The sequence below is a fragment of the Strigops habroptila genome, chromosome 3, assembly GCF_004027225.2.
Source record: "Strigops habroptila isolate Jane chromosome 3, bStrHab1.2.pri, whole genome shotgun sequence".
Classification (NCBI taxonomy): Eukaryota; Metazoa; Chordata; class Aves; order Psittaciformes; family Psittacidae; genus Strigops; species Strigops habroptila.
The window spans coordinates 31,299,562-31,318,907 of NC_044279.2; the positions used below are offsets into that span (position 1 = coordinate 31,299,562).

At 40.0% G+C, this 19,346-nt stretch overlaps 2 protein-coding genes across 7 annotated transcripts in view; one reads left to right on the top strand and one right to left on the bottom strand.

Moving 5' to 3' along the window:
• Positions 1–566: 566 nt before the first annotated feature.
• On the bottom strand, positions 567–13,465 carry ZCRB1 (zinc finger CCHC-type and RNA binding motif containing 1). 2 transcript variants are annotated; one of them, XM_030478249.1, is made up of 8 exons: positions 13,308–13,465; positions 8,488–8,575; positions 8,288–8,316; positions 4,472–4,583; positions 4,274–4,381; positions 2,730–2,839; positions 2,557–2,632; positions 567–1,229 (listed from the first exon to the last, which is right to left on the bottom strand). In XM_030478249.1, the coding sequence occupies exons 2-8, from the start codon at positions 8,569–8,571 to the stop codon at positions 1,098–1,100; spliced, it is 651 nt and encodes a 216-aa protein (XP_030334109.1). In that variant the 5' UTR covers positions 8,572–8,575; positions 13,308–13,465; the 3' UTR covers positions 567–1,097. The 2 variants fall into 2 exon arrangements, with proteins under 2 accessions (XP_030334109.1, XP_030334110.1); XM_030478250.2 differs by having other exon boundaries at positions 13,400–13,461.
• Positions 13,466–13,549: 84 nt separating this feature from the next.
• Positions 13,550–19,346, top strand: part of PPHLN1 (periphilin 1) — a 73,410-nt gene continuing 67,613 nt past the window's right edge. For 2 of the 5 annotated variants that reach the window (XM_030478243.1, XM_030478246.1), the window contains exons 1-2: positions 17,269–17,407; positions 18,886–18,933. In XM_030478243.1, coding sequence (XP_030334103.1) covers position 18,933 — 1 coding nt within the window. In that variant the 5' untranslated portion in view covers positions 17,269–17,407; positions 18,886–18,932. Of the gene's footprint in view, positions 13,863–17,268; positions 17,408–18,885; positions 18,934–19,346 lie in introns of those variants that run through there. The other 3 variants (XM_030478245.1, XM_030478247.1, XM_030478244.1) reach the window with 3 other exon arrangements.

Sequence of the window (19,346 nt, forward strand, 5' to 3'; positions counted from 1 at the left end):
ATAGGCACTAACACGCTTTGCTTAGAGACCATGACAGTTCCAAGTATACATGAAAGCTGATTTTTAAGTATGTGGGAAACTTTGTGCCCTTTGGATTTTGCCAGCAGGTTCAGATGCCTGAGAAGACAGAACTGTGATCCATGTTAGATACAAGTATATTTAAAACCCTGTGCATAACCATAATTATCATGTTAAGCACCCAAACTGCAGTCAGGAGAAACAATGCAGTATAAGCCCTTATCACAGCAAAAGACTTTCAATATTAGATTTGAGCACATCAGCGTATATGCACATTCCTATCTTTAAAGCATATGGCTATTCTCATTTTTAATGCAAAAGCAACAGAACTATCACTCTTAAAAAATATTAGGTATGTTTCAAGACTGAACTAATCGCCACATCACTTTTAACTTGCATCTCCTATGAAGCCTATACTGTATACAGGCCATATAATACTATGAAGTGTGGAGCAAGTTACTAAAACTGTGTTTAAGGCAGAAGTTCAACATCTTAATATCTTTTTATAAACAAGCATGTATTGTTTAGTCTAAAATGATTTCACAGACTGAGCTGATGTGACATTAATTTATTATATTACTGCATAAAGAGTTAAAAGACTAGTACAATGCTTAAGGCTGAAAATCAACCCCGTGCCCAGGAACTAGTGCAAGATTCATATGCTACTAAAGCACTGCTTCCAAACATACAATAAACAGACCAATACATAAAGCATCAGTGGTGATAACAGTGATGCTAAGAGGAACTCCTCTTAGGAAAAAATCTTGGGAAATTCTCTGATGAAAGATTTCACTTGCAGGGGTTGGGTCTAGATACTAACTGCAAAAAGCATTCTCCCAGATATTTTTCTGGATTTAACTGTAGAAACACATAATTTTCTTAAGAGACTGTCTTCAAAGGTGAAGTTTTGAAAAAGAGAAAGATTAAAAGATGGGAGGTTTGGGGGGCAGGGTAGAAATAGAACAAGATTTTCAGTAAGTTCCTTCAACACCAAGACAAACCTGTATTACAGATAACTTTGCAGCGCTTTACAAAATGTACACTCTATATATTATATATGCATATACAACATCATTATTTCAATCACTAAGTTCTTCCTCATCACTGAAATAAGCACTTTTCTTAATCCGTGGACGTTTCGAATCATCTGAAATTGAAGATTCCCCTGCAGTCTGCATCCATCTTTGTTGTTCTTCCTCAATTTTCGCTTGCTACAATGAAAGAAGGAAAAGTATTAGCTACAATTAAGAAAAAGTATGATGCATTACAAAAATAATAAGGCTAATTATTAATACACATTGAATTAATTTATTGAATTAAGTTAAAGAATTCAAAGGGTTTATCTCCTTTTCCGGATAAACTGTGCAATGAATGCACTAGAAAACATTTATGAAAGCAGTTCTCACGTGCAAACAGTAAGAATTCTGCACCAGTACAGGCTACATGGAGCACCCTCCATTTTTAAAGAGAGGAACTTTGCCCATGGCAAACTTACAGAACCATAGAGCAGCTGAGATCTGAAGCAAAGAATGCATCACATTTTAAACAGACATGATTGAATCAGCTTTGTTCCACTAACAAGTCTTCTGTTATCTTTTGCAATCATTCATTCAGGAAATGAACGTCTTCAGGGATGTAAAGGTTTATTCAACTAGACATTTCCTATTTTTACTGGGAAATATGCTTTTTCAGTTAAAATCTTTGGATGGCAAGAGAAATGAGAATGTTTCTTGGCTTGTTCATATTTATGGGTTTTACTTCCAGTCATGGAGTTTTCCAATTGTGGGGGGATAATTATGCATATTTGCATTGGGGTTTTTTTGGACTATGTCATGTAAATGTTTTGCACTCACAGTCATATTCAGAACAAAGTTATCTTTAAAACTCTTGAAGGTTTTTTTGAAGGGACAAGGGCATGCAAGGGGACAGCTGAGAACCAGGGAGCCAAGAAATCTGAAGATCAGGTCAGGCTTGCTCTGTGTAGGGAAGCAAAAGCCTGTAAAGTACTGAAGAAGTATTGAAAAAGTATTTTACAGGCAAAAGCCTGTAAAGAGGTATTTTGTACATAACAAAGAATGCATTAAATATGTTTTGAGAGAAGTCCATTAGAGACCACAATGGACTGTATACGGCAAAGGAAATGCTCCAGAAATAGATGTTGTTGAAGGACAAGTTAGTGAGTGAGGGCAGAAAATATACCTGGTCATTTATACATGACTCTTTTTCTGGCTGCTCAGTTAACAGAGTAAAGAGGGATTTGTGGAACAAAAACCTAACAGAACATCACAGCAGAGATGACAGGAGGAAACTAAGCAGCAAAAGAGCTTGAAGGAAAAAAAAGAAACGAAACCTGCAACGCACAAACACATCAATAGTGAAAACAGTAAAGGGAAAAAAAAGAAACAACCAACTGAGTGCCCTGGGCGCTACAGAGCAGACAGCCCTAGGGCTATATCTCAGAGCTTTTGAAAAGCAGATCAAAAAGGAAGTAGAATTGCATCTAAACAATAATAAATATGGAATGCTTCAATTTTGTACCTGAAAAGCTATAGCTTGGCTGAGACTATCTAGAGCAGGGTCTTCTCCTTCCTCTTCACTTTCTTCCTCCTCCTCACTTTGTTGCGCAAAGAGAAAAATATATAGATCTTTAAATGTTCAGTATGAAAAAGCTTCCAAAAAAAAAGTAGTAACGTGTCAATAAATATACATACATTTCTTCTGGCTCAACTATTTTCTTTCTTTTCTTCTTTTCTTTTTTTTTTGGTGGCTCCCGCTCTCCTAGCATATTTTTAGGACATGCATAACTTAAGTGTCCTGCTTCCTTGGAGAAAAAGAAATACTGCTTAACAGAAACCATTGCAAACAACTATCTGTTAAAACATATCATGAGGAGAGTTAATGTAAGTTCACAGGGAAAAAAATGGAAGCAATTAGTAAGATAAATGGAATGCTGAATTAGCACACAGAAGACAAACTCTTCTCTATAAGCTTGCCATGGAAACGAAGAGATTGGTGGCGATATGCATATTTAACTGCAAGTGATAACAAGCTATAAGCAAAGTAGATTTTCTTTGGCTACTGCAATAGATGAATACACTACAGCACCGTTTATGTTCAAGTCAAGATATGAACCTCAGCATTAACAGTTTAAGAAACAGGAGCGAGTTAACATTTCTGCTCTAGAAGGTGTTATGAATATAAATCAAGGTTATATTTGACATTACATACTACCCAAATCTGAATCCCCTATGTTATTACGTTCAGGGAAAGTGAGGAATTGCTTAAAACACGCTGCTTCTGTATAAAACCAGTTGTTTCCAGTATTTATTTTACTGCCAATGATACCATGAATTTCCAAAGGTATAACAAAAGCAGGTATTTTGAGGCAAAGATTAGAAGGTTTTCCTTCTCAGACAGCATTATACTGATATTGAGATCTGTGTGCTGATCAACATGTTAAGCAGCAATTACATATACAAACTTCCCCACCAAATCTCAAATAAAAGACAAAATGGGTCATATCCTTCTTGAAAATGGTAAAACTGCTCCATTAGTTGGTAATATCTACAGAAAAAAAAAAATAACTTAACAGCATGGGCAGGATTTAACAGCAATGGCAAAACTGAAGAAACAAGCCAAGAGCCTGTGCTGGTTTTGGCTGGGGTAGTTAATTTTCTTCATAGTACTTAGCATAGGGCTATGTTTTGCATTTGTGCTGGAAACTGTGTTCGTAACGCAGGGATGGTTTAGCTGTTGCTGAGCAGTGCTTAAACAGAGCCAAGGCCTTTTCTGCTCCTCACCCCACCCCACCAGCAAGTAGGCTGGGGGTGCACAAGGAGTTGGGAGAGGACACAGCTGAGCCTAACTGACCAAAGGGATATTCCATACCATATGATGTCATGCTCAGCAATAAAACTAGGGGGAAGTTTGGTGGAGGGGCCACTGCTCAGGAATTGGCTGGGCATTGATTGGTTGGTGGTGAGCAATCGTCTTCATTTGCATCACTTGTCTTGCTTGGGTTTTATTTTTTTCTGTTATTTTTCATTATGATTTATTATTATTACTATTTTATTGCAATTATTAATCTGTTCTTATCTCAACCCACAAGTTTTCTCACTTTTACCCTTCCAATTCTCTTCCTCCCACCCTGCTGGGGGTTAGAAATGAGTGAGTGTGGTGCTTAGCTGCTGGCTGGGGTTAAACCACAACAGATTCAAAAGATGGAATATATTAATTAATTTTTGGTTTTACTCACCCCACATTCGTAACATTTAGACTTATCAAAGTAGTTACGCCTGCGGATGAATTCTGCTGCTCTTCCATTATCAATGGCAATACTTGCTTTTATTACTCTTCCAAACAACTACAGCAAATTAGAGGAAAAAAAAAAAAAGGTAAATATTTTGGGACTGTAAACCCAACCCTCCTGCCATAACAGCTTTCCATAATTTACCTGTTTGTTATTTAGTGCCCGAGAACAGTTTTGTGCAGATTCTTTATCCAAAAACAAAATAAAGGCAACTCCTTTACTCTTCCTGGTGTCTTTGTCTTTCATAATAGTAACTCTGAAAACATAGAACCACATTATTGATATACTGAAATTACTTCAGAAACATTTGTTCCTTAAAGATATTGGTGGGAAATTAGGTTTGATACATAGCAGAAAGGAAAAAGCATATTTAACAATAGAAAGGCTCACTTAAACAGAAATTCAAAGGAACAGCTAATACTGACATGCGGCCAGGAGGGCCAACAGTATCCTGGGGTACATCTGGAGGAGTGTGGCCAGCAGGTTAAGGGAGGTGATCCTCCCCCTCTACTTGACCCTGATGAGGCCACATCTGGAGTAGTGCCCAGTTCCAGGCACCTCAGCAAAAGGAAAACAAGGAGCTACTGGAAAGGGTCCAGTGGAAAGCCACGAGGATGATAAGGGGTTTGGAGCTTTTCTTATGAGGAGAGATTGCGGGAGCTGAAAAGGTTTAGTCCAGAAAAGAGAAGACTGAGAGGGGATCTCATTAATGCATACAAATATCTCAAAGGTGGGTGCCAGGAGGATGGTGCCAGACTCTTTCCAGTGGTGCCCAACTACAGGACGAGGAACAGTGGCCATAAACTAAAATACAAGAAGTTTCACCTCACCATGAGGAAGAAGTTTATGTTGAGGGTGGCAGAGCGCTGGAACACGTTGCCCAGGGAGGTTGTGGAGTCTCCCTCTCTGGAGACATTCAAAACCTGCCTGGACACATTCCTGTGTAACCTGCTCTAGGTGGCCTTGCCTTGGCAGGGGGTTCAACTGGATGATCCCCAGAGGTCCCTTCCAACCCTAATGATTCTGTGATTCTGTACAGATAAAGTGGAGATGATTTTATAAAATTTATTCCCTTGGGTGGCTTGAAAAAACAGAGAACATACTCTTTAGACTTGCAGACAACCTAACTGTAGAGAACTACACATACTGAAGGCAAAATTAAAATTGAGGAGTAATGTTACCATTGTTAACATTGCTGAAAAACAGTGTCTTGAACTGCATCCAAACTGAGAAATCTATGTACATATAAGTCTAACCAGCTAAACAGGTTCATGATAGGAAATGATAAATACATGCAGTATTGTTCTACAAATATCTCTAAGTGGAATCCAAGCAGGTCGTGGATGCATGTGTTATTTTACATGACATACAAAGTCAAATCTTCACCCTACCATTGGAATCAACAGCTCCAGTAGCACATCAAGAAATTCAAGAAAGACCTTGACCCAGTAAAAACACCCCACAAAGAATGACAAGAGGCGAAGGGGTAAAGGGGTGGGAATTCTTTCAATCTTAATATTGACTGTATTTAGCTCTAAGAAACAAATAAACAAACAAAAAGTATGTATTAACAAAGTAGGGAATAAGCTACTCCTTGTGCCCACCATGGGCAAAATAAGGTTCACTCATAAGGCAAGCCAAAATTGTAAATAGTAATGGAACAGTTTTAAAAAACCCAAGCAAACAAACTCCAATGCAGAAGGCCTACCAGGGAACCTGTGTAACAGATGACCTACATAGTAAAAAGTGTATAAAATAAAAGCTCAATAAAGAAAGCTCAATTTTCCCCCAAATACATGCACAGAAAGATAAAGATTGGTACAGGTTTTTTACCAAGGCTTCTTGGACAAGGATGTATCTAACTGAATGCACTGAGTTGAATAGTCAATAAAACTGACTTTACAACAATTCTATTAATTCTTTCTCCAAGTTACTCATCCAAATGAGCCCTAATATGACTGTCAGGCTTCTAACTGGGATATTGAATACCAGTTAATAACACAAGCATAGAAAGAACCAAGCGTGACAAATCTTTCAGAAGTCAGCAATTTCTTGGAGCCTTAGAAAGTCTGATTTCTCAGTGAACAAAGTGAGCTAAAATCATAATAGTCAGGATATACTGGGGTGAGAAATGGGAGCACAGAAAAAAAGTCCAGTGTGATTTTCCTGACTCAAGACACTTAAAAAAATAAAAAATGTCTATTAAAGCTTATTTAATTAAGTTAAAGCTGACCTCGATGGCATCACAAAGCTTTCTGTAAAGTGTTTTCAAGTCCCTGAACAAAGACTCTACAGAAATCAAGCTAATATTTGAAAAGATTTTTCTTGGGAATTAATGACTAGTTGCAAATAGGAAAAACTGATCCTTGTTAGCCTCAGTTTCACAGTGAAATGGGATACCAGTGGAATCCCACAGTATCGACACCGTTTATAGTCAGGTCAGGTTGCAAAGGGCTGAACGGGAAACAAATTTTGCTAGATAAAAAAAAACCATAGTAGTATTTTACACATGATATTCTGTGACTCTCTGCATTTGGTTTAATTTCTGGCAGTGACTAGGCAAAATGACAAGAATAAGTAAGTACCAGTAAGTGATTTCTTTGCAAAACAATGTACAGGTGGGGGAAAACAGTTACCGGGCAGATAGCATTGCAAGTTCTAAATGAGCAACTTTCACACAGGTCACAATGCAGGAAAACACCATTTCTGTTGTCTATGACAGTAAAAAAAACAAATAAAATACTACAATGTATTAAAAAAAGAATGCTGCTATGATACCTTTGAAATAAGCAATGTGTCATACAGCCAACACTTCATACAATTCTTATTCTCCTATCAAACAAGCCCAAAAGCCAAGACAGTAGCAGACCCCTACCCCCAAACACACAGTGTAAAGGTATACTACCAAATGATAACAGGAAGATCAGCAGTGTCAAATTTATGTAGAATAAGCCCCTCAGTGGATAAACACCAGTATTACTCAAACCTCTGTCAGGATTTTTCTAGATTGGTAGTTCAGCTATCAACTAAAACAGGTCAGACACCCCACCCTGGAAACAATAGTGCCCAGTTGTATTGGTCATTGCCTGTCTGCCAGAGCCCTACATAAGGGTTTTCCTCTCTGTCAATTTTTAAAAAACCCTACAACTTTAGAAAAACTTATGTTTTTTCTGGCTATTTGTCACCTGAAACACACTCTGTATCTCACAGATTATTACAGCAGCTACTAGAAGTTAAGAATAGATATTTGCTGGTGTAGAGTTAAAACCTGAAGTCTTAAGTCTGGTTATTCTGACCAGTTAAAAAAATAAAAAAAAAAATAATCAAGAAACAAATCAAAACAGCAAGTTCCTTATTGTGGCAATCACGTCTCCCACTTGAACACAGAGGCAGGTATTCACAAGTACTGTTCAGGAACATCCCACATATTAAATGCTGTTACTCTGCAGCCTTACATCTAATCTTAAATATAATACTAAGCAGTCATACTAACAGGTCCTTCTAGAACCACAAATAGAGGAATTGTACATGGCAATTGTGGGAACTGTTGGTGGGAATTGTGACATCTAGTTCACATAAGTAGAAGCTCCCGCTTTTACACTAATCCACTTGTGTCCCAGGCAGCGTATGGGGGAAGTGAAGTAACACTTATGAGAAGAATATTGTTTCAACTATTTAAGAGAAAAGACCATTGGTATGTAACAACACTCTACTTGCTCTTAAGAGGTGGTTAGCGAACCTGTCCCCCAACACAAATACTCTTTCTTACATCATGTGTGTAACTGCAAGAACTTCCAGTTGCTAAATTAAATTTATACTTTATTAAAAATGGACAGCACTTCCAGACAGTTCCACATTCGTTCTTAAATTATAAAAAGCAGAAGACCGTCAAGTGAAGCAAAGACATTAAATACTTAAAATGAAAGCTACAAAAATAGCAGGCTATGTCAGGTCACTTACTTGACAACTTTCCCATACTTTGAAAATATCTGAAATATAAAACAGAATAAAAATATTTAGCAATAGACAACTGCATTTCCTTAGTAATAAATTTATCAAGACAAACTTTTTTAAGTAAAAGCTATATATCGGTATTGTATTTACAGTCAAAATTGTTGTCAACAACTTTAATTTGAACAATGCAGCTTTTAAAAACTTACCCTGTACAGATCATTGTTTGTCAAAGCGAAGGGTAAATTGGACACATACACTGTGCTTTTGCTTGGTGCCAACCCACCACTCATTTTTCTGATGAAGGGAGAAAGAGAGAGGAGTTAAACTGTATTCAACAGCGAAAGCAATTAAAAAAAGACAGTTGCAAAACTTCAAGTTGTTTTTCAAACCTAGCCCAGACAGTCATCCATCATAAAGTTGTAGGAAAGAATAGATTTCATTTCCCTTTCATCACTTTACATGAAATAAGTATAGTCCTTCCGCCTCCACAAATATATTCCTTCCTCCTCCTCTGGATCCAAAGTATATTTTTGCTGCATGTGAGTCAATTTGTAAGTCATGAAAAAACAGACATGTTCGTATACTTAAAACAAATCTCTGTTGATTTGTGCAGTAAAGAGTTCCTTCTGGATTTCTGTAGTAAAGGTTCCTTCTGGAACCTTTCCAGAAGGAAACAAGTAATGTCCATTTACTAACCATTATGGCCAATATGGGAAATAATTGACCTTTGTTCAAGTACCTGCATGATCTGATTCTTTATACAAGTTTCAGTTCAGGTGCATTCAACAAAGAATAAACCACAACTGGTTAAGGGGGAAAAAAACCAACCCACTTCCCTAAAGCAGAGACCTAATTATTGGGGGTGGGAATGGGAAAGATACTACATTGACTTTAAAATGTATCTAAGATGCTAAAGCAGCATGCATTTCCTCCTGTATCTCCTGCTCAGGAACTGCAAGCGTCCACAGCTGATCACAGCACCTCTCCTAGAGACATTCTCACCACCCCCCCATCCCACCCCCCGCCCCCCGCCCTGCTTCTCCTGATCAAGCAGCTGCTCTATACCAAGGAACCAGGGAAATCTCAAAGCCATTTCAATTTCAAATCTCTTTCAACCTCTTGAAACTAAGTACGTCTGGAAACAATCAATTCAAAACCACTGTTATAACTGCATACACATCATCTAATGCTAGGTGAAGAGTAACTGAAGTAACTTGAAAAAGAACAGCCTATGTTTTTCCTTGTGTTTGGACATTTCCCAAAATTTTAAGTGGTGCTAAAGTCTGTGCAAAACACTTCTTTTCCCTTTGATCCATTTTGTAGTCATGAGTCAGTCCAAGAAGTAAAATTCAAGATCAGAATAAAGCACAGTCCTTAGGAAAGAGCACACTAAACACGTTCCCTATGCAGTCCAATTACTACCCCCTTATCCAGTTTCCCGCAGTCTTATTCCTGCTTCTCGGCACCTCTAGCCAGTTCCTGAGGATCAAGCCATTTCTTCAGCAAGACCAACTCATTTAAAAAATGCAGACAAAAGCTGATGAAAAGAAACTGAAGTATTAAAAATCAACATCTGTCACAGTACACAGTTCTTAGGGGGATGTTTTAGGTAGTGAGTCTGAACAGATTGCCTGGCCTAGTGCCAACAAAGTAACTAGCATCACACTCTAATCCGGCTGTGGTTATTTTCTGGTATTTCATGATTCAGTCATCTGAAGACCTGATATTCCCAGTAGACACTGATTATCCAAGTATTTTGCTTCTCTTTCCTGACATGCTTACTGTATCACAATTCATTTGAATGGCAGTTTCCAAGTGACTGAATTTTGAGGCTTTCCATGTCCAGAGACTGTTTTTTTGGCATGAGCAGAAATGGCGACATAAAGGTTAAGCAAATGAAAACAGAATAAATTTGCAGTAAAAGGCCACACGCTGCATCTGGTGTTACGCAGACTGGATTCATTATCCCAGATTCCTTGTGCTTGGCATTAGTATCCTTGACAAGCCTAACCAGACTTACTTGGCAACATGCCATGTGAATAGATGGCCTGAAGTGCAGTTATCCAGATGTACAGTGGATACAAAGGACTCAGTAAGAGCTACCTTAGTGCTGCATTGTGGTATTTTGCAAATGCTAATATATTGCAATAGCAGAGGAGAAAACAGCAGAGGTGAACCTCATGTGGCTGTAGACAGTAATTTAACTCTGCCTAAAAGACAAGAGAAGCCGGAGCACCTTGTAGAGATGAAGCAGGCCCCTTACTAATGAACAGACGCCAGTGAGAATGGCATGACTGGAGAGCAGTCAGCTTACATATTCCACAACACCACAGTGCAACCCTCTGAAGAGAAGGGGATATGTCATGTGAAGATCACTACAGGTCTAACAGCTTAGTTGATAGGAAATGATTAATGAATGCAAACTACAGAACTGCCATTTTCAGCTGCACACTACTTTCTTCAGAAGCAACCTGAGAGTGTGGCATCCTGGAGTGCTAGCTGCCAGACAGCTGAGGCTGAGCTTTGTTTCTAGAGTCCTGGACAAATTTAAGTGAAACGGTCCTGCTGCCTTTGACTGCCCAAATATTCTTAGCAAATTTTATTGTTTAGGACTACTGTGCCAGGATTTCTTACTTGTAATATCTGACTTGCCAGACAGGCACAACTTTAATACAAGAGGAAGTACAGCAACTGTAAGACTATCGCCATGGTCATGTTTGAGATGGCAAAGGTTCAAATTTACCATGCCAGGAAAGAATATTTCCACAGATCTGCAGGAGGACTTTCTCTTCCAAATATGAAGAGGTTATTGTGATGGTTTATAAAAACCTTATTTAAGCCAGAAGATACTGACAGTTCTGCCCAATGGTAACATTTGGGTCATTCATCTGTCTGTTTAAAAGCCTGGTCGTCCTTACTAGCTCTTCTGCAGAACATTCAAAAATAACCTTCTACATATTTCACATGCTTGAGCATGTGAAAATGCAGATTTCTGGTTAACCGTTGTGAATACAGTAGAATAAATGCAGTTTTAGATCCAACCACTGGCACAATTCTTCCCACCACCAAAAAACTTAACAAAACATCACATGCTAATTTTCACTCCACTATAACCAATCCATTAGTCTTTCAAACCACCATGAAGCCCCTCTGAGGATACCAAGTGCCAACACCATATGAACAATAGCCCCCCTTCCCTTTATTTATGGATGCCAACCTTGCCAGACCAGCTTCATATTTACTGGTCTGTTTTCTAGCTAGGGGCAGGCAAAAGGAGGAATAAAACCTGCTAGTTTCAACTTTAAGCTAACTGTCTAGATGGGACACATCTCATCTGCAGCCTCATCATTACAAGGCTCAGAGACCTTATATTTCAGGAACTTTCTAACTTCACAGAACTGTCCAATACAAGTTTAACTTTTTCATCGTGTTCTTTCTGCTTGATCACCAGTCTCTCTGCTCTGTGGGTTTTTACTTCCCAGGCTGAAAAACATAACCGCTTCCCTCCCCTAGAAAAGCCCAGCATGTGAGCTTTCTACTTGCTGCAGGAGACTCACTTGAGAGTCATGTACAACCTGGCTTCTATACCCTGCTAGAGCTCTCCAACAAATCAAAACATCTCTGTTTTATAGTGAACGCTATTATGGGGCCTCCCTGATCTTCAGGGTATACCTGGTTGCTTAACTTTAAAGCATCAGCTGGAAGCCTATACATTAGCTCCATGGGGTTAAGCACAACTCCCATTGATGTAATAGCCTCTCTATAGCATTAATGCTTCCTTCATTTATCATTTTCACATATTAACTTTCAGGATGGAGTTGTCTCTCATTACAATGACTTCTTGAAGTCATCTTTTTTTGTCTTTTCTAACAACACAAACTAAAAGAAGCAATTCTTTGACAAGAGCCATCTGTCAGTAATGATTAAGTCTCTTGCAAACTGTTTTGGGTACATGAGTATGTTTTACTTGAATCCAATATGCTTAATGCAGTATCTGTCACTCATGTTAAGAACATCACAAGAGAAGACAATGACTAATTTCAGTAAATGGCTTTTCTACTTTGTCCCAGAACACAGGAGGACACCACCAAAATAGTTCAGATGCCCCTGAAGCATCAAGTGGAGTTTGAATTTACTGATACTTTCATGACTTCATATCAACACTTCAACTTAAGCATGAACTTCTGTTTGTGTTTGTTTTTAAGTGCACAGCAGCAAGGTCATATTTGTGATTTAGTCAATTAAAGTGACTCACAAATCATCATGCTCCCTGAGGCCAACTAATTTGAGTTCTACTTTGATCCTTAAAATTAAAACTCCCCCCCCCGATTTAACAGTATCAAGAGAGTTTAGACCAAAATCAACAAACCCTTAGTTGTGGCGGGAACTTGGCTCAAGCCTATAATCAAAAATCTGTGGTAAATGAAGAGTTCAAAATAATGTTCTCTTGGGTCCCAGATAAGGGTATTAACCCCTTGCTACAACTCTGTCCTACACAAGGGGCATGTAGTAAGATATCAGAGCACAATCTGCTTTTTTGTCTACACAGTCACTTAAATAGTACAAGGCAAATAGAATCACAGAATGGTTTGGGTTGGAAAGGACCTTAAGATCATCTGGTTCCAACCCCCTGCCATGGGCAGGGACACCTCACACTAGACGATGTTGCCCAAAGGCTCTGTCCAACCTGGCCTCGAACACTGCCAGGGATGGAGCATTCACAACTTCCTTGGGCAACCCATTCCAGTGCTTCACCACCCTCACAGTAAATAACTTCTTCCTTATATCTAACCTGAACTTGCCTTGTTAAAGTTTAAACCCATTGCCCCTTGTCCTACCGCTACAGTCCCTGATGAAGAGTCCCTCCCCGGCATCCTTGTATGCCCGCGCAGAATGCCACAACCGCTCCAGCCACCCGCTGGGCCCTCGCTCCGGCCGCCGCCGAACCACGGTGGGACCGGGCTGGGGCTTCCCCCCGCGCCGCTCCCCTCGAGGGGTCGCGGCCCCCGGCGCAGCCGCAGCCTACCCGTCACGGCGAGGCTCAGCCCGCGCGGGCGCCCATGGTGCGGCGCGACGCGACGCGACGCGACACGGGACGGGACGAGAGGCGAGCAGGACCTGGCACACCCTCCCGCGCCGCCGCCGCTCCGAACACCCTCTCGGCACGACGGCGCTCTTCCGCTGACGACCGGCGCCCGGCGCGGCCCCCGGCCAATAGACGATGTTAATGGTGGAAGGAAGGCGGGTGTTTGCGGTGACGCCCGGAGAGCGCCGGAAGCGGCGGGAGAGGTGCGGCGCTAGCGAGGGGAGCTGCGTGCCGCGCCGCGGGAGCGAGAGGCGGGTGAGCGGGGCGCTGGGGCCGCGGCTCGTGCCCGTGCGGGCTGCTCGGAGCCGCCGCCTGGCCTCCCTCTCCCGCGGAGTGAGCGTGACACTTTGCCGCGCTCCCCGCGGGCCCGCGGTCCCTGGCAGCGGGTTGCCGCCCCGTGAGGCGCTGGGCGTTGCGGGGCGCCGGGGGGCCTGTTCCTCCCCGTTCCCCGCTGCCGCGCTGCGGACACGTGCTCGGGTGGTCGCCGAAGCGTCGGTAAGGCCGGTCGTGGGGCGGCCCCGAGGGGACTTCGGGAGTGGCGTCCGGCTGCCCGCCCTTGTTCCTTATTCCGCTGGGTTTCTGGGAAGGCTGGGCGCGTGGAAGTGGCGGGACGGGGGACTGGGAAGGAAAACTGCCCCTGGGCGGGGGCTGCTGCCTACCGCCGAGAGTGGCGCTTGTAAACGTTATCTTTTCACCCTTTTTTAAACCCGCAAGTGGTTTTGGTTTTCAGTTCAGTTTGTGGTTTTGTTTTGAAGGGAAGGACGATCCTACTTGTGTGTACGCCCGAGAGTTAATTTAAACTTTAATAACTGGTAGCGAATGTTTGGAGGCTGTATAAAGCACGTTGTAAGTGCTTCCAGTGAGGTGTCTTGTGGGTATGATGGTGCAGCATCAGTATCTTTATGTTTCTAGAAGGATGAACAAGACATAAGTGTGTCACTCAGCTGATTTCCTTAGAACTAGTAGAATAAGTCTTTACACTTAGCTTAACAACAGGGCATCTGTAGTAGATTTAAAGCCTTTATTAGTATTTAAACACTATAAGTGTGCTTTCCATGGTTCTTCATTCTCATCCACACTCCTGTTTGCCATGCATTAGCATTTTCATAAATAGTTTCAATAATTCTTTATCTGAGGTGTCTGGGACTTCAAGGGAACAAATACTTTTTCAGAACTACACAAAAAGACATGGAAGCTGACACAATCTGTGCAAGCAGTGAGTAGAGTTCTATACAGTGAATTGCTCTGGGTGAAATGTTCAGAGTTGGTTGGTACTTCCAAGTGTAAATGTGGAAAGCATTGCAGTTTTGACCTGTCATGGCAACAGTATGGTGAGCTTACATATTTTGTTGTCAAAATGTTTGTGCTGCAAGATGCAAAGTGACATTGGAGCCAGTGATCCATGCAGTTGTTTGCATTGACATTGATAGCGTAGCAGTCCTGTTGCAGCCTGGTAGAATATTCTTTTTGTAGCATTGACACTGATGAAGGACGGGACGTTGGTAACTGCAGGTGTTCAGGCAAAGATAAGCACTAATACATCAGTCATTGTATTAATATAACTCCCAACTCATTGCCTCTGTTTCTTTTGCTCCCAGTGATATATTAGAATGATGTGGTAAGAACACTGGACTAGTGGGATTGTAAATCCTCATCAGAGCACTGCTGCTGTTAATAATTCCACTCAGCTTGCACATTTCTGGCTTTTTTTGTCCTTTTGAGGTGGGACTTAATTTGACTTTTGTGGTCAGTGCTTCTTTAAATATATTTTTTTTCCTTTTTTTTTGCCCTCTTTTTTTTTCCTTCATCTTATTTTAAGTCAAATTATTGTGAACCGGTCAGAAAAGATTGGAAGAAAGCCTCTTTCTTCAAGCTATTTCATATCTAGGTTGAATACACCTAGATTTGTTGCAGTCATGCTTCTAATTGCTTTTGAAAATCTTAATGCCTAATATTTGTTATTAGGAAGAGATGGATTCTCTTTGTATCCCTGTTTTTTTTCACTGTCCCCCACAGAGTATTTTATGTAGTGTCATGGTGGATTTTTCTCTTTGCTCTTACACTTCTGCTTTTTCATCTTACCAATAGAGGAGTATGTTTGTTCAGTGTTTTCTGCCTGTCCCAAGCGTGGGGGGAGTGAAAAGTTACTTTATTTGTTCCTCCAAACTCAGTTTTATCTGTCTTGCCTCCTGTCTGAGTAAGAGATACTGGGATATCTTTGAAGCATTATCAAATAGAGATTCTAATTGTTGGAAGAAAAAGTGGTGTTTTCTGCCTGTCTTTGTCCTCAAAGCAGCAATTGTTGCAAAATTGGCCGTGATATTTCTAAGAAGTTACAATTCTCTGAGCATCTCTCCTAGGTGTTACTTGTACAAAAGCAACTGAGCTTTTCAAAGCAGATGAGAGGCAAAGCTGGCCCACATTTGTCTAAGTAACAGTATAAAGCCAGATATGTCCCAGCAGCATCAGAGATATGGCAGCTGCCTGCCTCTGCATTTAGAGCACAGCATGGGTTTTATGCGTTGTTCACACGTGGCATGGTGTGGACATCTGGATTAGAAAGCTGAATGTTTTTGAAACAAAAATGTAGATTCTGCAAAAGGCTGATAGCACACACTGGAAAATTGTGAATCCTGGAGAGTAGCTATTTCTAGCCACGATGAAAATTAATGTCTTGAGTTAAGTGTCAACAGACAAGAATTGTGAACAAAATATTGCAGAATATTGGAGTGCTTTTGCAAATGTGTCAGATTTTTCTTTGGCATATATTATTTAGGAAACAAAAACAAATAAAAAATGATTGATAAAGAAGATCCAGTTGTGCAAAAAAAAATTCTAAAGTTTTAGTGACCCATGTAATCTGCTTGAAGAAACCCTTTTCGTATTACATCGGTTATAGAGCACAGAACAAGACATTTTGCTGAGATAATCAGAACAAAGCCATTCTTGGCAGCTGGCCACAGCAGAGTAGCTTGTGCTGTGTTAATAGATTGGCTTCTACATACGCTGGAGTGTCTTTATTTGAGGAAAATAAAGACCTTCCTTTAGGTCACCTCTGATCAAGAATAGGAAGAGGTTGTTTAAATTAATGTAGTAAGTGATTATATGTCACAATATTAAAGAAATATCAACCATCTTTGCTGTGTATACTAGTAGAAAATAGTAAATATGAGTGACGGTGTTAGATGTGAAACAAAAACATGTTTAGTTTTTTTAATCTTTGTTTTAAAACAACTTGTTACTGCGAGAACAGATGGATCTGAATACAGCATAGTAAACTTGAGGTTTGATCTCTTGAATCCTTGTTAATGGAATCTTCTCATATTAATCCTAGGAGTTCAGTCTTCTCATAGTTGTTATTAAAGCTGGGTTAGGTCGTATCATTTAAGAAATGGATTTATTTTTTTTTCTTAGAAACAGATTAAATGTGCTCAAGATCCTGGAAAATGCATTTTCCTCCCTTTTTTTCTTTCTTTTGGTATTTCAAATGCATCCTTACTTTATGTCATTGGTCCCTGTCTGTTTAGTCTCCTCCTACTTTTTTTCCTTACCAGCATTTTGAGCAATGTACTTGGTGGTTGATTCTCTCTGATTAATTTTCTTCATTTCGCTCCTCTCACAACGCAGAGTAGAAGGAGTGAAATGAAGAAAATTAATCAGAGAATACTTGCAATCAGTGCAAAGTATTCTCACTTGTGATATTTTTCTTCCACCTCCATACCTACTATGTAAATGTGATTTTTTTTTTTCTTCAGTCTGTTGACTTTTCTGATAGTATGTCTTGACTTTTTCTCCAACTTATGTTTTTGTTTTGTCAAAATACCGGTGATAATTCTTGCTAGTTTCAGTGAGGTGCATCAACAGTGATAAAAATGCGAGTATTTGCAATGTTTTTATCCAGCCTTGCTGCCTGATAATGTAACAGAGAGTGTACGTAAATGTTGGTGCCTGGTGCCTGCTGCTGGTGGTGTGTATTGGGATGTTGGAGGTGGCTTGACTGACAGAGCAGCAGGATGTGTAAGCTTGCACTCACTTCAGTGGAACTTACCCGAAGCATGTTGCTTTTTGAATATTGTGTTCAATTAACTATTTCAGGAACTGCTGCAGGCAGCAGGGCATGGACACTACTGTATTTATCAAAAATGCGAAAAAAAAAAACCCCACTTGAAAACCTTATCTGAATCCAGCTTTGGATATTTGCTGTTGGTCGAAGAACTGAGTGAGGCTGGCCCTCAGGTTCCAATGTCTGTGTGTATATGAAAGATGGGTGGGCTCCAGAGGAGGCTCGGGTGCTCTCCAGCCCTGAGCAGGGATGGACAGAAGGAATGTTCCACCTTGGGGCAAGGACTGGGCATGAGGGACCAGTGGCAAAGCCTTTTGAGAAAGAGCACATGTGCTGTGCCACCGTAATGATTTTATCTTGCTTCAGCTAATTCTGTCCCCCACCCCTGGGACACATAAAACACAGGAGTTTCCAGGTGCTGTTCTAGGTACAAAGAAAAGAGGATTGTGGGGACAATGTGGGAGCAGATAGAGTACCCTTCTGGTGATATGGGAAGGAGAGCACAGGGTTGGCCTAAGAACAGTTGATGCACATGTAGCCCTTAACATGAATTTTTAAGGCTTAAGCAAAAGCTAAATGAAAAAAAAGTTGAGGCATTTACTGTGAAAGTGGCAGGAAGGTGCTTCTGATGGATATGCCTGACCAACAAATATAGCAATAGGAGCCATGGTTTCAGAATTACTGGAGAGAGCAGGGACAGCAGACCCTCTAGTGCTTACCCTACCAAAACCAGGATCAACCAAACTCCATTGGTTTAGTCAGCTTTTGATTTACAAACCTGTGGCTACATCAGACCAGTGCAGTGTCTTGGTTACGGAACATACATAACAAGACTTATAAAATGGAACAATGTTTTAAGAAGATACTTTGGTTCATTTGTACTAGTGGTAGGGTCAAAATCTCTGACCATGAAGGCTTAGGACAGTTGAGGAAAGAGCTACTTCATCAGGATTTATTATTACCAAAGGAAAAGCTTTTCTTAAGTCAAATTTTTCATTAGCCTCTCATCACATGCAACTGAGTCTTATTTTTCTGTACTTAATGGTATTCAGTTGAATGAATATGTTAAGTGAATGTATTAAATATTTTTCTGAGTGTTTTTAAGAAAGCAGTTACAGTAGTTTCCAAAAGCTTTTGCTAACAAATGTAAGGAAAACTGAGACTTGCGCTAGTGAGTAAAAGATGATAAAAGGGAGAGAAAGCCCTGGAATTTATTAGGAAAGTATTGTATCTGTAACAGTTTGTCATGGCAAGGTTTCTGATATTGGTAATTCAGCTGAGTAGTTCATACTCTTTTTAGTTGAGTGTAGTGAATTACTCTGTACTAATTCAGATAGATCATGGGGGGGTAGTTGAAAGATTTTGATTTTAAATGCCTGGTTTACTTAAAAGAAAAAAATGCACTTACGAATATATATGCATTTTTTGCTAACTTCAGTTTCTTATTTTTTGTAGATAATTGAATGGATATTCAGAAGCAGAGCTGCTAAAACTGTCAGAAAAGTAAGTACATGAGGGGTTGGTTTGTTTGTTTTGGTTTTATTTTTGTTTCTTTTTCCCCCTCACAAAAATGTATATCTGAGGTAGTGCTACCTCTGTTGACAGTAAATAAACCCTTGTGTCATGTTGATTCTTAGCATCTGTAATAATATTTTTATATAACCTCATAAGTCAATATCCAGTGTTTTTATTTTGTGAAAGTAGATAATGTTATGTATTTCTCCTTTTGAATGTGCACCGCTGTTTCTTCTTCTTACTTATTATTTTTAATAGCTAGAACTACCTTTGTGAAGGGGAACTTTGAAAAATATAGTTCTAGCAATTTCTTTCCTATTTTCAACGATGTATAGTATATAATTTGTCACCTTTTCAGTAATCAGATTTCAGCTCTTCAAGTTTGTGTTGTCTAACAGAGC

What these genes read in the sequence shown, in the direction of transcription:
- ZCRB1 (XM_030478249.1), bottom strand. Translation starts at nt 8,571, where the DNA reads ATGAGTGGTGGGTTGGCACCAAGCAAAAGCACAGTGTATGTGTCCAAT. An exon ending in CAAACAATGATCTGTACAGG is followed by an intron (nt 8,317 to 8,487) that starts GTAAGTTTTTAA and finishes TTTATATTTCAG; the next exon opens with ATATTTTCAAAGTATGGGAA. An exon ending in GGGCACTAAATAACAAACAG is followed by an intron (nt 4,382 to 4,471) that starts GTAAATTATGGA and finishes AATTTGCTGTAG; the next exon opens with TTGTTTGGAAGAGTAATAAA.